The sequence below is a fragment of the Clarias gariepinus genome, chromosome 18, assembly GCF_024256425.1.
Source record: "Clarias gariepinus isolate MV-2021 ecotype Netherlands chromosome 18, CGAR_prim_01v2, whole genome shotgun sequence".
Classification (NCBI taxonomy): Eukaryota; Metazoa; Chordata; class Actinopteri; order Siluriformes; family Clariidae; genus Clarias; species Clarias gariepinus.
The window spans coordinates 27,159,885-27,175,000 of NC_071117.1; the positions used below are offsets into that span (position 1 = coordinate 27,159,885).

General features: G+C 39.9%; 1 protein-coding gene across 2 annotated transcripts in view; it reads left to right on the plus strand.

The window, feature by feature from the left end:
• Nucleotides 1-15,116, plus strand: part of nrp2a (neuropilin 2a) — a 58,929-nt gene that overhangs the window by 24,316 nt on the left and 19,497 nt on the right. For both annotated transcript variants that reach the window (XM_053476516.1, XM_053476517.1), the window contains exons 4-9: nt 3,458-3,688; nt 6,190-6,345; nt 6,607-6,776; nt 7,717-7,872; nt 13,310-13,454; nt 14,156-14,505. In XM_053476516.1, coding sequence (XP_053332491.1) covers nt 3,458-3,688; nt 6,190-6,345; nt 6,607-6,776; nt 7,717-7,872; nt 13,310-13,454; nt 14,156-14,505 — 1,208 coding nt within the window. The remainder of the gene's footprint in view (nt 1-3,457; nt 3,689-6,189; nt 6,346-6,606; nt 6,777-7,716; nt 7,873-13,309; nt 13,455-14,155; nt 14,506-15,116) is intronic.

Genomic DNA, 15,116 nt, shown 5'->3' on the forward strand with positions numbered 1-15,116 from the left:
CTTGACATAATGATGATGATGCATATTCTTACACCTACAGACTAGGCGCTCTGGATATTATGGGTGTAACCCAATACCACCATCTGTACGCTCTAAATGTTCAGTAATCAGAATTTAAGTGAAAGATGTTTTGGTTTAAATCCAATCCTAATCTCAGATCCATCACTCTTGTTTTATGGATGTTAGTTTTATTTCCCAAAATACAAACAAACACGGAGCCTAACCAGGCCATTACTGATGATGCTGTCATGTTAAAATGGTGAAAGTGGTTGGTTGTTCATCCTCTGAGCTTCCTAACTGACCACATTCATGATACAGTAGGTAAAATCTTCAAAGACTTTTTTTTGTTGCTTCCCTCATAACGCCGAGTCTCACTCATCTGCCATGGGTGAGTTATGGACTTCAAAATAATATAGTGCACCACCTAGTAATGTCGGTTCAGAACACATTTACTGTACTGTATCCAACAAACCAACAAACATCTATTTAGTCTGAATAATTGTTTTTTTTTTATATATATTCGATTGCGTCCCTAATAAATCCATCGATGTCGATGGGTTTTCATGGAGTATTGTTCGATTAAGGATTTCCTGGTGTCTGTTTTTCAACGTGTATCATATTATATACTTCATGCGCCCTCATACGTTTTTTGTTTTTCGCTCGATGTGATGCGGCCCAGTTTTTAATGCGATTCATAAATAAATAAATAAACTTTACTGGATTTGACCTGCCCGGATTGATGCCTATTTTGCCTTCGGTAGCAAATGGGAATTGGCAGATATTGGTAGAAAATTAGGTTACGAAAATTCCCCATCGACTTCTGAAAGCTCAGGGAAGGCGATAATTAAAAGCGTTCAAAGAGTTAACCTGTCACACAATAGCCAGACTAATCTTGTTTATTTGTGACCCCCATTACTCATCCCTCCCGCTTTATCCCTTCAATCCTATACTGGATTTTTTACTACCCCCCGCCAATCCCCCCCGCCCCATCCGTACGGCTCCTCGCCCCAGAGTTCTTCAATCCCCCCCCGGCTTGAAAGAAAACCCTGCCCTCCTTTAATGCTCCCCATTTTCTGCCCCAGTTCCATCACACCAGATTTTAACCCTCTACCATGAGTGCATGCCAAAGCTGCCCCACCCTCGGTGACGTATTTGTGACACTGTTGCCATGGATTGTTTTGGAAGACTTCCCATCTTTAGCTTATTGGTACTGCCAAGACGTGAGTGTTGTCACATAAAAAAAGAGCATGCAAAGCCCGAGGCCTACCTCCCAGAGGCCGTCTTGTTCACCCAGGGCATTTTACCTCCACCACATTGCATTTCCCCGTTTCTTTGCCTTTCCTTGGCAAGAAGATATTCAAGGATACCTGGAAATTCAACTTGGGACAAAATTCCTTTCCTACTTATTGGTAATGGAAAGCATTAAGTACAAATTAATAACTGCCCCTGTTCTATCATCCACCCAAAGTTGTATGTTGATACACCCCAGGGATGTCAGAAGTGTGCCATGCTCTATATGTGTCACCCGAACTTCTGGGTCACGCATCCAATGAGCACATTCTTGACTGAATTTTTAAACTTTTTTTTTTTTGCTTTGTATTTGCTAAAAATATGCATCATACAGTACTTTATACATTTTGAATTGAACAAAATAAATTATTTTTATTATAATTTAAAATTTGTTACCTTTTGTAAAGTACTCGTGTATTATCGGAAAAATACGAACAAAATATTTAGTAACAGATTCCAGCTACTTGCAAAACCTTTCACAATTTGTACTTGTCATACCAATCCCGCCCTCAGTAGTACCGCCGCTTTCTTCGCGGTCTGGTGTGCTGTTCTTATTAGGGAAATGACAAGGAATCCATTCGGAGCGTCCAGACATCACAAAGGCCTAGCCCCGCCTCCCAAACACCAACCTGTCATTCACTGTGCCAGGAGCAGAAGGGGGCATGTCCGGGCCCTGAGGAGAAAACATGCACATTTTAGCGTGTTCATAAACATGAAGTAATGAGCTTGAGCACGCGCGTATGGTGCCGTCTCGCGATGCTGGCACGCACAGCGAGGTCAAAGAGAGAAACGGGGTAACGGAGGAAGACTTTGACAGGATGGCCTAATTCTGGAGGGGATGACAGTCTGACATGTTCAGTCCTATTTAAAAAAAAGAGGGAAAAAAGATTACAGCTCTAAGCTCTTGGATGGCTGCTGCTTAGAAGAAAAGATAATATGGATGAACTAAAAACTGTTCTTGATTACTGTATCATGAGTGATATGTGTTATAATGGCAGCATGGTGGCTTAGTGGTTGGCACTGTGACCTTGCTCACCCTGGGTCCGGGTTCGATTCCCAGCAACCCTGGGGTCTGTGTGCACGGAGTTTGTACTTTTGGGTTTCCTCCAGGTTCTCTGGTTTCCTCCCACAGTCCAAAGACATGCAGATTAGGCTAATTGCTGTTCCCAAATTACCTGTAGTGTGTGAATTTTGACCGGAGGTCCCACCATGATTGTAAAATGAGAATAAATAACGTGGTAATCACCATTGGCCTACGCGGTCCCTAGTTGGACTATAGATGGATGGATATGTTAGAATGTACTGTATATGCAAGTGAATTCTCAATTCTCATTGGTTAGAAGAACAAAGGCGTGTACACTTTACGGTTCTCAGTAACAAGAAAAGGTGATTTCTCTTTTTTTTTCTTGCTGATGAGTGGTCAAGGACTTCCCGCTCAGTGCTAAAGGGAAGGCAAAAGCTGTGGCATGTCTCCATATGGGAAATAAATAAATAGCGATGTGGAATGAGAGCGAGCTGAGTGATGCTGTTATGACGGAACGTTGTAGATGCATATACACATCACAGTCGCTACAGACATTTGCCGCATCTCCAGGTGAAAGCAAGGCATGCTGGGATGCGCGTTCAGCTGCTAGAGCTCAGGGCGCATAAATTTGCATCGCTGATGAGCCGCAGGCTCCCTCTGCTTCCAGTTTCGACTTGTTTGTTTTATTGTTCGTCTCTGCCTCCTGATCTCTCGTTCTCTCTCATTAAGCCTGCCTGTTTTCTCTTTCTTTTTCACTTCCTGCTCTCTCTCTCTCTCTCTCCCATTAAGTTTTGTTGTTTCCCCCCTTCCTCTGTACACCGAAAAGAAATACTTGCAAACTCTCAAAGGCCAAAAATCACATCAGGTTTCACTCGTGTGGCATTTCATTCACGGGGAGCCTGAGAGAGAATCTTGAATTATAAAATGTTTCTGCTTATTTAAGCTACAGCGTGTTATAGCTTTCATCTATGCATATTTTAGGCTAAATGAGGCAGCACCTAAACTAAGGTGTATGCTTATATCAGGACAAACAAACACAAAATACAGAGAAGTAGGATATATGTAGTCAATTTATACAAATATATATTAAAATAAAAGCATTACCCAGCCTGTACACTTACCCCACATTTCTGTGCCTTCCAGGTTCCGAACACTGTTTCCGGAATTTCACGGCCCCGACCGGCCTGATCGAGTCCCCCGACTTCCCCGACAAGTACCCTCACAACCTGGAATGCTTCTACATCATTATCGCCCCTCCTCAGACAGAGGTTACCCTCACCTTCAAGACCTTCGACCTGGAGAACGACCCCTTGCTGATGACCGAGGCTGAGTGCAAATATGACTGGCTGGAAGTGTGGGACGGACTGCCCCAGGGTGAGCTCCTAAATGAATAGCGTAGCTTGTGGTGCAAAGATAATCATGATGGATTTTGTTGAGCACCGCTAGTAATGTTCTCTGTGCTTGAAGGGCTTATTCAGTTTAGAGTTTGAAATTGTCTAAACTGGAGGTTGCACGTTTACAAGTTTGTGCATCCAGAACCTTTTATGTTATGTAGTTTGAGAAATATCGCCAAATACACATGTTCTTTGAGGTTCTCCATGCTTGGAAGTCTTGTCTTGCAGATTAAAGGTATATTCATAATCTAGAGTCATCCAGAGTTTAAGCATTCGCAGATGCAGAAACTTTTATTATTTTCAGCAATCATAGTACCAAATACCCAAATGTATTTGAAGAAAGTTCACAATCTTGAGGTGTTTCTTGCTTCTCACCTCACCAACTAAGCCGAATATTACCTAGAAAGATGCTTAAAAAGTTTCTTTTGCCAGTTTAATTTACGTCCAGAATCCAGTATCATCCATAATGGATCTAGAGCGTATTCTTATGGTTATTTTGACCTAGAATCCAACTAAATTACCAAGTCGCCAGGCTTGAAAGCCGTCTTAAATGCTTAGAGATTTATGTTCAGAATCCAGACTCTCAGTTAGCTGTGGTTTCTGCACAGAACAACCTTCTCACCCCTCACACTATCTTCAGTGTGGGTGTCAAGTGTTTGCTTTAGCTCAAGGTCTCAGGAATGCTGGCTCACTATTAAGAACTGACACCTCCACAGGGCCGGGAACTTCCTCGATGACTTATTTCCTGTTTTCTCCACCTCATGCTCCAGTCACTCCCCTTTGTGTGCTCTCTCTCTCTCTCCCACCTCAGGCCGACCTTATCTGAGAAAGCTCTTCCTTCTTGGGAAGTGGAGATGAGTGATTTATCTTAGAGACAGAGATAAGGAGCGGAAGATGCTTATGCTGGTCTCAAATGAGGCAAGCATGTGGGTGTTAGAACGGTTTGGGAACCCGGCTGGTTTAATTTATGGAGATCTTTGCGTTTTAGTTCGGGGTGACATGCGGAGAACACTAAATAACAAATCAAGTTTGGTTTTATTTAAAACATTATGAAAATTCATGTCAAACATACTGTATAAAAACCGGGACTTTTGAGAATACAGAGTCTGTTTATTTTTCTGTATAAGCCCTTGCATCCCCCTAATGTACTTCCCTAGTGCTTGGATACCATCAGCGTAGAACGTTTTCTCAGTATGCTGGAGCCATGATTGGACTGCCTGCTTCACGTCTGAAACGCTGGCCTCACAGGAACTCCTTAAATGTTTGCCCAAACATGTGGAAATGGCTTGAAACCAGGTCAGGACTGTATGGGGGACGTGGCAATAACCCCCAGTTGAGTTTCTGTAATGTGCAAGTGATGTTGGTGAATGATTATGTGTACAGTTCACACAGACGATGCGTCTCTTTCACAAGTTAGCGATGCCCGATTTTCAGGGATCAGGTGGTCCACTCGCTGAAAGTTCACAGGAACGATTGCAGTGAGCTCCCAGCCACTCAAACGCCCCTTGTAAAAAGTGAGTGGTACGAATTGATAAGATGCTTCACCCATGTGCCAGACCTTATATATGGATCCCGAGGTAGAGGAATTGGGAGAGAAATGAAATATGAAAGAAACCCAACAGCAATTTGCTGCTGAGGAAGTTCTGGACTTCAGGGTCACTGATATTAAGTCCAGGTTAATGGTCACATGGGGTTGGGGGGGGCAGCTGGCAACTATTGGCACACTTCATGGACATGATGATGTTGATTTCAGCCGTACAGTTTCGATGACCCCGTGTCATATGAAAAATTTGGGGAAAGAGGCCATTAAAAAAGGTTATCAGGACTAGGGGTAGCACCTCCCATGTCCTCTTCCTCTTACCGGGAATTTGAGTCAGCATTAACTCATTCAGCTAGATAACCTGTGCATTAGGGTTAGTCTGTACAAGTAAAAAAGATATGAGACTGGGTAGCACTTCCATTGGCTTGAAGGAGCTAGCTAATTTACAGCATAACTCCAAAGTCCATCTCTACTTGGGCGTATTAAGGAGCTCTGTAATGAGTCTTCTTGCAGTGTGAAAGCTAATAAAAACCTGGCTTTATATCCTAATCAATAAGAAGTAATTTACTTCTGTATTAACAGGGTGTTTTGGTGTGTGTAGGAAAGAGCTTGAAGCATTAATTATAAACACAGCTGACTGATTAAGCCTTATTTCTTTTGTTTAAAGCTTTAAAGCATTTTCTTTGCTCGTAAGACAGGCAGGAACTGGATAGATGTTTAGGTGGAATCTTTTGAATAGGAAATTGATGGGAATTTATCGGTTTGTTGTGAAGCTTTTTGTTGGGTGTCTTTGATCTAATGAGACTTGGGGAAACCTTCCTTCCTGGTTGTCCCACAAGTCATGGACATGTGTAAGAGTATTTGGACTTTGAAGAAGGTTGTAGAAATCAGCTCTCCGATCGTGACTCACTTTTTTTTTTTTTTTTTTTTAATCCCCACAGTTTCGCCACTGATTGGTCGATATTGTGGCATGAAGATCCCTCCAGAGATCGTGTCCTCCACAGGTCTCCTGTCTCTCTCCTTTCACACCGACATGGCGGTAGCCAAAGACGGCTTTTCTGCGCGCTACAACATGACTCGCAAAGATGTTACTGACAGTAAGTGTAATGCGTTGGCGTTGTTTCCGTTTACAGACTTGTTTATTATTTATAAAAGCGCTGTTTTAATAGAACCGCCCATGGAATCTCAGAGTGTCTGAGTAGCACCGTGTATCATTTATCAGGTCCTTCTCTTTATTTAACTGTGTCAGCGTCTTCCATGTTTTACTGTCTCTGGCTGTTAATGGCTGTGAAAGCAATCTGTTGACATTGTCTCCTTTGGTTCTTCTCCCCTTTTTTGTCCCCCTCCCTCCTTCACAGGCTTCCACTGCAACACCGTGTTTGGCATGGAGTCAGGAAAGATCTCAGACGAGCAGATTTCCGCTTCGTCTTCGTTCTACGATGGACGCTGGCCTCCTCGCATGGCTCGTCTCAACAACGAGGACAATGCCTGGACGCCTGCAGAGGACAGCAACAAGGAGTACATACAGGTTACTATGACACAAACAACATTACGGCTAGGCTACGCTCTCGGAGCCCTGTGCTCGTCATCTCCGCCCTGAGTGGTGATGCGTGGCGAACCCTTACTGCATCTCTAACCACTCTGTGATGGATGAGGTCACTCTTTATGAATACACGCTTAGCAATTTTCTCCAGCGCCATCGATTTCAGATTGCTGTCTTCCCATGTGCTTGGAATTTTTACCGTTGTCACCTCTGCAGAGGGATGAGGGTGTCTGGACCTGTGAATCCTCCAGCTTTGTTTTTTGGGGGGTCGGAATCTCCATGTGCTTGAGTTATTTTCCTTCCATAGCCTAAATGAGCATCACCACTGGAGCTTCTGTAAATAATGCTGTAGTGTGTGTATGTGTGTGTGGCTGCTACTCTTACGGTTTAACATTTCCCCATTTTGTTGATAAAATGCAAATGCATTGCTTTTATCAGTAAGAAAGAGAAAGAAAATAGCCTAGAACAAGGCAACATACAAAACATACAAAAAAGCAAAAAAGTGCATAATTAAATAAGGAAAGACATAGAGACCAATAAGGAAGGAAAGAATGCAAGCAAGAAAGAAAGAGAAAAAGGTAAGAAAAAAAAAAAGTTAAAAAAGAAATGTTTGTAACAAAGGAAACAAAGTATGTAAAAGATATGACGAGGAAAAAAAGGTTGGAACGAGGGAAAAGGCTCGAGAGAAAGAAGGAAGGAAAGAAGGAAGAAAGGAAACAGAAAGAAGAATGCTAAAAGGAAATAAGACAAATAAGAAGGAAGAAAAAGGTAAGGGAAATAACTAAGAAAGAAAAAACGGGAAAAGGAAGGCAGGAATGAATGAAAGAAACAAAGCAAGAAAAGGCACAAAGACAGAAAGAGTGAAAGATAAAGAAGCGAGTGAAGACTGAGTGTCTCTCTTTCTCGCTGATGTCCCGTCTTTTAGGTGGACCTGCAGTTCCTGAAGGTTCTAACAGGCATCGCCACGCAGGGCGCCATCTCGAAGGAGACGTTGAAGTCCTACTACGTCACCACCTTCAAGCTGGAGGTCAGCACAAATGGAGAAGACTGGATGATGTATCGTCACGGCAAAAACCACAAGGTAAGCCAGGCAGAGAAGTGTTTCATCTTCGCTCCAGAAACCCGCAGGTTAGCCGTGTCAGAGCCGGAGGTGCCGCTCGTCTCTACAACGACAACCAGATGGCGCGGGAATCGAGAGCGCGGACGCTTTACTGCTGAGAGCTGAAGCAGAAGGAACGTTCAGGGGCTTTATTAAAAGCAGAAGTGTGACTTTTGAATCGTTATTTATGCATGAATGAGTAAATATCAATCTGAGGACATATTGGTGGCTTTTGTATTAGCCAGGAGTGGGCGTGGCCTAAATAAGTCCTTCCTGCTTATAGAGTGATTAGAAATTCTTATTTTAATTAAGAACCCTGAATCAGTTTGCTGTATTAAGACTCAAAATGCCCGAGAGGAAGCTGTAACAAACGTCGGGAGCAGTGACCTCAGTCCCAGGTGACCTCAGTCCCAGGTGACCTCAGACCCAGGTGACCTCTGCATTGATCCATCGACAGAGAAAGTGACATGGGAACAGGTTTTGGGACGGTTATCTGCCAAGCGGGGAACAATAGCACCCTTATGCGCTCTTATCTCTAAAGGCCATTTGTTACGCCTGTGCACTAACGGCCATAAACACACCTGCAGGACCGGTCCTACCAGGCACCTGGGTTTGTAGGGACCCCAGGTGTGTGAGAGGGTGATTTCTGTGTGTGTGTGGCTGCTTTTGTTCTCTAATTTTGATGCTTCATATTTTATCAATGGAGATGGAATGCTTCTGATGAATCATAACCAAGATTTAAAATATTTTGGTTATTTCCCAGATGAAATGCTTCAGCGAGACTCCAAAGGCTAAGTTATAACTTTTTTACGCGACTGGAATGAAATCACCTGCGAGTAACATAGTGACGGTTGCACTAGCGCTCCGACTGAGTGGAAATGTTGTACCTTATGTGATCTAACCGTTTTTAAATCCTTATATACATGTTTCTAGAACTGAGCTATATGGCATAAATATCATATCTTGATTTTCAAAGGCACGTCAAATTATTAGAGCAGAGAATCTGTTGCAAGGGTAGGCTGTTGATTCAATTCAATGTTTTACCATGCCAGTTTTCAGTCTTAGTTACTAAGAGTAGCTCATAAACACTGAAATCTTGCTTAATTTAACTTTATCCGTTTTACACTCCAGTCCAGTAGGGGGCAGTATTGTCAGCAATTAACCATACTTTTTAAAGATGGCAAAAAAGTGCAAGCACTAATCTTACAAAAACAAAAGTATGTTGCAAAAGATGGAACTAGGTTTGTATTTTCTACAAGACCTGTGGGATATTTTCTAAGAAATGTAGGACAATTTAACTAAGTCGTTTAAAAAGTGTTAATCAATTAAATTAATCAAATCAATAAACAATAAGATTAATTTAATCACATTATCTATTTGTGATCTGCATTGCAATCTATAAACAGTTTTCCTTAGAAATTTTTCACAAAACAGTATAAAAAAAACCAAGGTTGCTATTAATTTGTTCTGTATGTTGGGTTACAGTAAGTTTACACCAGAGCTGCTAGCTTACAAAAGACATTAGAATAATAAATTACATTGCTAAATAAATTAGTAATATTGTAAAAGGGTTAAATGGGTTCCAGGTTTTGTGTGTCCATCCCTGGCAGTTAAACATGGTTGGCTTTATTTAGGTGCTGCACTCAGTATATTAGTCATTGCTAACGAGATACCTCAAGTCCGAATGCTCGGCTCTCGCTTATTGCTGAAATGACTCACTTATCCAATTTCCCCAAATAGGAAATTTTCACAATGCTAGGAAGCAATCGTAGACTTCCTTTTAGAGCCAAGGACTAATGAATTATTTGCACTGTTGAGCTTTGGCGTAGACTCATACGTAAGCTAGCATAAACATCCCTTAATCAGGATTGCCAGATCGTGCATATATCATGTACTGTATGTATATTCTCAAAAATAACTCATAACCAACCCATTGTGAAGGGATAAAAGCGTTTTAGAAAAAGGAGGGGATCTCACAGGAACCCGGTTGTTTATTATCGAAATTTCCTCCAAATCCATCTTGCGAGGCACGCCGTTTATCTGTCACATGCTCGAGGCAGGAGAAAGAAACCGCCTACGAAGCAATTTCATCTCTCTCCTCGGTTCCTGTGCCAGAGAGAGGAAGTGCGATGCCGGAGTAATGGAGAGAGTTATTGTCGTTTTTTACACTCTGTGACACAAAGCACGAATTCAGTTCTGTACCGAGTATCTGAATATATGAGATATACATATGTGTGTGTGTGTGTGTGTGTGTGTGTGTGAGAGAGAAAGAGAGAATGTACGCACGCACACACATATGTTCAGAGACCCAATTTCTCATCTGCATGACTCTGGCAAGCAGCCAACTGAAACCTGCACAACATCTTCATTCGAGTGGGGAAAAGAGAGAGCGAAAGAGGGAAAACGGGATGAAAAGGAGAACGGCAGCCCAAAATAATGTCTTGACCAGACCGGCTTGTTGCGTACCTCCCTCTGGTGTCGTTAAATTCGCCTTAAGAATTTGGAGAAAGAGTGAGCATCAACTCTTGAACAAAGTACGACTTTGCGTGATTAGAAACCGTATTTAGCGTCCCGGACATCCCTTTGTATTCGTAGTTGATGGTCAAGAGAAGAAAACAAACAAATAAAAAGTCTCAGGTTATTTTTGCGTCAATGTGAATTATTCGCAAAAATGTAGATAAAATGTGCTACGTGATAACCTCGAGCCTTTTTTGGCTGAATTAATCAGTAAGTTTCTAGCAACCTGTATGTTGCGGAAAAAAGTTAGATGCATTATATTAGCTAACGCATTTAAACTCAGTGACCGAAATCCTGTAACTAATTAAATAGTGCGAAACTTTTTCTTATATCAATAATGAATTTAACGATAATGTCTGACTAGGATTTTTTTTTTTAATTAGTTGCGATGAATCATGATTACGATGAATGAGTGCCTAAATTTTTAAACGTAGCTGGAAGTTTTAACTAGATATTGTTCTACGTATCAGGTGTTACAGAAATGTCGCCAACAACAGTGATATGATATTATACAGTATATATTAGGGTTGAAATTCCCAGAAAAGTATACAGACTTCTAAGGGAATGTGTGGAGGAAGCGCAGAGTGAATTATTCAGTTAGTTGTTTCCGTTTCAATGGACAGACGCTGGAGTGTGTGCTGCTGTCAGGCTGAAATTGTAAAACTTATGAATTTGTTGAAAACAAACAAACAAAAAGGGTAATGGTAACCAATTTGGGTAAACATCTATTGTTTGTTACACGCTGACATTTTGCTTGTAATTTTCAGTGTAGAATTCGCTTTTATACAAAACACACTGTATTGTTCATTGTTGTTAGCATCCATGCTAATGCCTGGACATTTGAACATTCAACAAAAAGTACATTTTCAACATTAATAATCGACTATTGACTTTTTTTTTCAAGCATTTAAAAGAAATAGATTTTCTTTTTCTGATCTTCGTGAAATTCGTATGATGTAACAGGTTTGAACGACTGTAAGTATAATCAACATTAGCATTAGCATACTTTTCCGCATTTGAATAATTCTACTGTACATATACCTATCCCATTTCAGTATCCAACCCTGACACGTACACGACTCCTAAGCGTCCCAGGTCTCGTTTTTGTAACTAATTAACCTTTGCCCTCAGTAATTAGGCCCATCGGTGCAGGTCAAAGACCGTGATGGAGGTATTGCTGGAATCCGTGAGCTTTAGGCGAAGTGAAGGAGAGCACAATAGCTTTCAGTAACCCGAGTCTCCAGTTCTTGAGCTGTATCACGTTTCCTCTTTATATTTTTCCCATAGCAGTAAGACACTGGTGTGTTCTTTATTTTATATTTATTGTTTTACTTATGAAAAATAAGCGGCGTCCACATTAAGAACATTTAAAGACCTGAGACTTTTCCACCAGGGACCAGCGGAACGTCTCCACAAAGTCACGACGCAAATGCGTTTGGTGTTACTGTTTTTTTGCGTCACTGTTATTCATTTATTCCCTTTTAATTTTAGGAATCATTTTACTCAAGTTACCTTTGCAGAATTTCCCCACTCACTTTATTTGTGTTGTTCTTATTTATTTTATGTGTTTATTATTTTTTCCACTACACACTATTTCATTTGTCTTCTTAATGTTTGTATTTCACATTTTTATTATATATTAACATTTAATTTATTTCACAGTATTTTTTACTTTCTCCCCTATTATTACATTAAATTTTATTTATTTTATCAATAACCACTCTGATTATTTTTGATTCTTTTGTTTTGTTTTATTACACAACACTTATCTAATATTTTTATTCTCTCATTCTTCTTTATTGTTCTCCTTATTACTTACTTACTTATTCCACTCTAGCTGACTGTTTTTTATTATTCTTTTTTTATTGTTTGTTTTGTACTGTTTATCATTACACACAATTTAAATCTAATGTTTAATTACTGCTAATTAGGTTAATTAAATTTTTACCTCCATCAATTTTGAGATAAGAAAAATTTGTAATGATTCATAATTAATTTTAGTAATTTTCTTAGCTTTAACTTACTTCACCTAATTAATACTTAATTTTATTTAATTAGTATTCACTCATTTAATCATACTAATAATGTTTCCATTTTTAATATATTATTCATTATTGTAATATTTTAGCTTTCTTCACTTTTTTTCTCACTAGTTCAGCTTATTAATGTTATTTATATGAATCATTTTATTATCTTAATAGTGCTTGTAGAATTTTTTTCTTAAATTTCGCTTCTGGTTACACTTCCTTCATTCTTATTCATGTTCTTCTTTCTTTATTATGTCTTAATATTTTATATTATTATCTTGGTAATGCTTCTATTTAGATTAATTCTTTTTTTTAATCTATTATCATATATAAACCATTTCATTTTCTTATTAGTCTCCTTTTTAAGATAAATATCCTATTTATTTTTTTTTACTTTTTCCCTATGTATTACACTATTCTTCATTTGTCTTGTTTATGTTTGTATATTTTCATTCTTTATTTTTACTTCTCTACGACATCATTCATCGTTTTTCCTTTTGATTATGTTAAGTTAGTTAAATTCCTGGAATCCTGTAGCGAGTTCATACAGAGCTTTAGGTTTAACAGCCTGGCATTTTACTTCTTCATGGGAACTTTCCTCTTATCAGCGTTCTCTCGTCCCCCTTTTTCTGCAGTCTTATCTCGGATCTCGGTTTCTCATGGTGAAAGTAGAGTATGAGGGAGCCATAATGAAGGGAAAATGATGTTGTCATGGAAGAGTCACAAAAAATTCGATCGCAATTTAAGTCATCTCCTGTAAACACCCATAAGGAAGAAATCAGAAGCATTCGCACCGCGCTTCAGGATCAGACTCGGGCCGGATGTTGCGTCGAGCCTCGGGATTTTATTCCTCATTTGATTTTGTTCTATTACAGATATTCCACGCTAACACAGACCCATCGGAAGTGGTGCTGAACCGGATTCCTCAGCCCACCCTGGCCCGGTTTGTCCGCATCAGACCCCAGTCCTGGAAGAACGGCATCGCTTTGCGCTTTGAGCTCTACGGCTGCCAGATCACAGGTGTGTGTCGTTTGATCTTCATGTATTTGAGGCTGAATCTGTAGATCCCCATGAAGCTCTTTTCCATTCGCAGGGTTTAGAGTATTTCGAACCCTGTGTGTGTGCGCGCGAGTGTGTTCTCCAGGTCTTCTCCAGATCTCCAGAACTTAATTCAGAAAGCAGGTTGACAAGTTGATCGACTCAACTTCCTGAAATGAGTTGATTCAGAGTCAAATACCTTTTTCAATGGAGTTAAGTCTCCAAATAGAGCCTATTTTTTTTCAATAGGTTTTTCTTCTTAAAAGTTGATTCAGAATTGAATCTTAAAATAAGAATGATTTTTTAGAATTTAGAATGAAACTGCTCTTAAAATAACAGAGTTAATTGGGAAGCAGTTTCATTTTAAATTGACAACTCAGAATTGAATCATTGGTTTAAAAGTGTTCACTTCACTTCACTTCACTTGGAAGTTGGACTTTGAATCGACTCACCTACAGGAAGTGAATCGAACTTGCAGCTTTTTCTTTAGTTGTTTGTGTTTGTAGCTATGAGCTGCTAAAGTATTTAAATCTGTTTGGGTCATGTGTACGTCAGCAGACAAAAAAAAAAAAATCAAGGTTAAATGTGGACCAAATTTTTTCCTGATTCCTAAAATTTAAGAAAAGTCGGCCAGTGCTCCCATTTCCCCCATCACTCACTCCCCCCCTTCCCGCCATCCCCAGACGCTCCCTGCTCCGAGCTCCAGGGCCTGCTCTCCGGCCAGCTTCCAGACTCTCAGATCTCGGCGTCCTCGTTTCGAGACCTCGGCTGGGCCCCGAGCACGGCGCGCCTGGTAGCTAGCAGGTCCGGCTGGTTCCCCGCCCCGCCGCAGCCCGTGGCCGGAGAGGAGTGGCTCCAAGTGGACCTGGGAACGGCCAAGACGGTGAGCGGCCTCATCACTCAGGGAGCGAGAGGTGGAGACGGAGGAACGAGCTCAGAAAACCGCGCCTTCGTACGGAAGTATAGGCTGGCCCACAGCGCCACCGGGAAAGACTGGAACTTTGTGATGGACAGCAAGACCAGCATGCCTAAGGTCGGTGCACGGGCTAGCTTTTAGCATGGAGAATAATTAAAGATTTAAATTATGGACTGGGATTTTTTTAAATGTAAAGAGGAATAAATATCATTTAGTCTGAACCTTAAATTTAAAATTGTGACACGGAAACTATATTGAGTAAAATAGAATCAATATAATTTAAATTTATAGTTTTGGATACAAATTTCATGTTTTTCAACTGAAACCAAATACAGAATTAAATAATCATCTGCATATGAATAAGTAAACTTAAAAAAATAATGTACCACACAAACATATATTTCTAAGAGCTGTTTTGAACAGGAATTAAAAATTTTTATTTTGTTTGGGGAAAAATACAGATGTTGTCAATTTTTTTTTTTTTCATTTTTCATTTTATTTATTTTTTGTTATAGTGCATTAATAAAAAAAATATATATATATTAAAATACACACACAAACAAGGTAAAAAAATGTGTGCATTTAATAATAAATATATATTATTTATTTTCCAATTAATAAAAATGTATTGAAAACATATAACAAATAATATTTCCCTTTTTTCCATATGTATTTTCTTATATATAGTTTTATTAAATAATGCAAAAAAATCAACTAGTGCAAAAAGA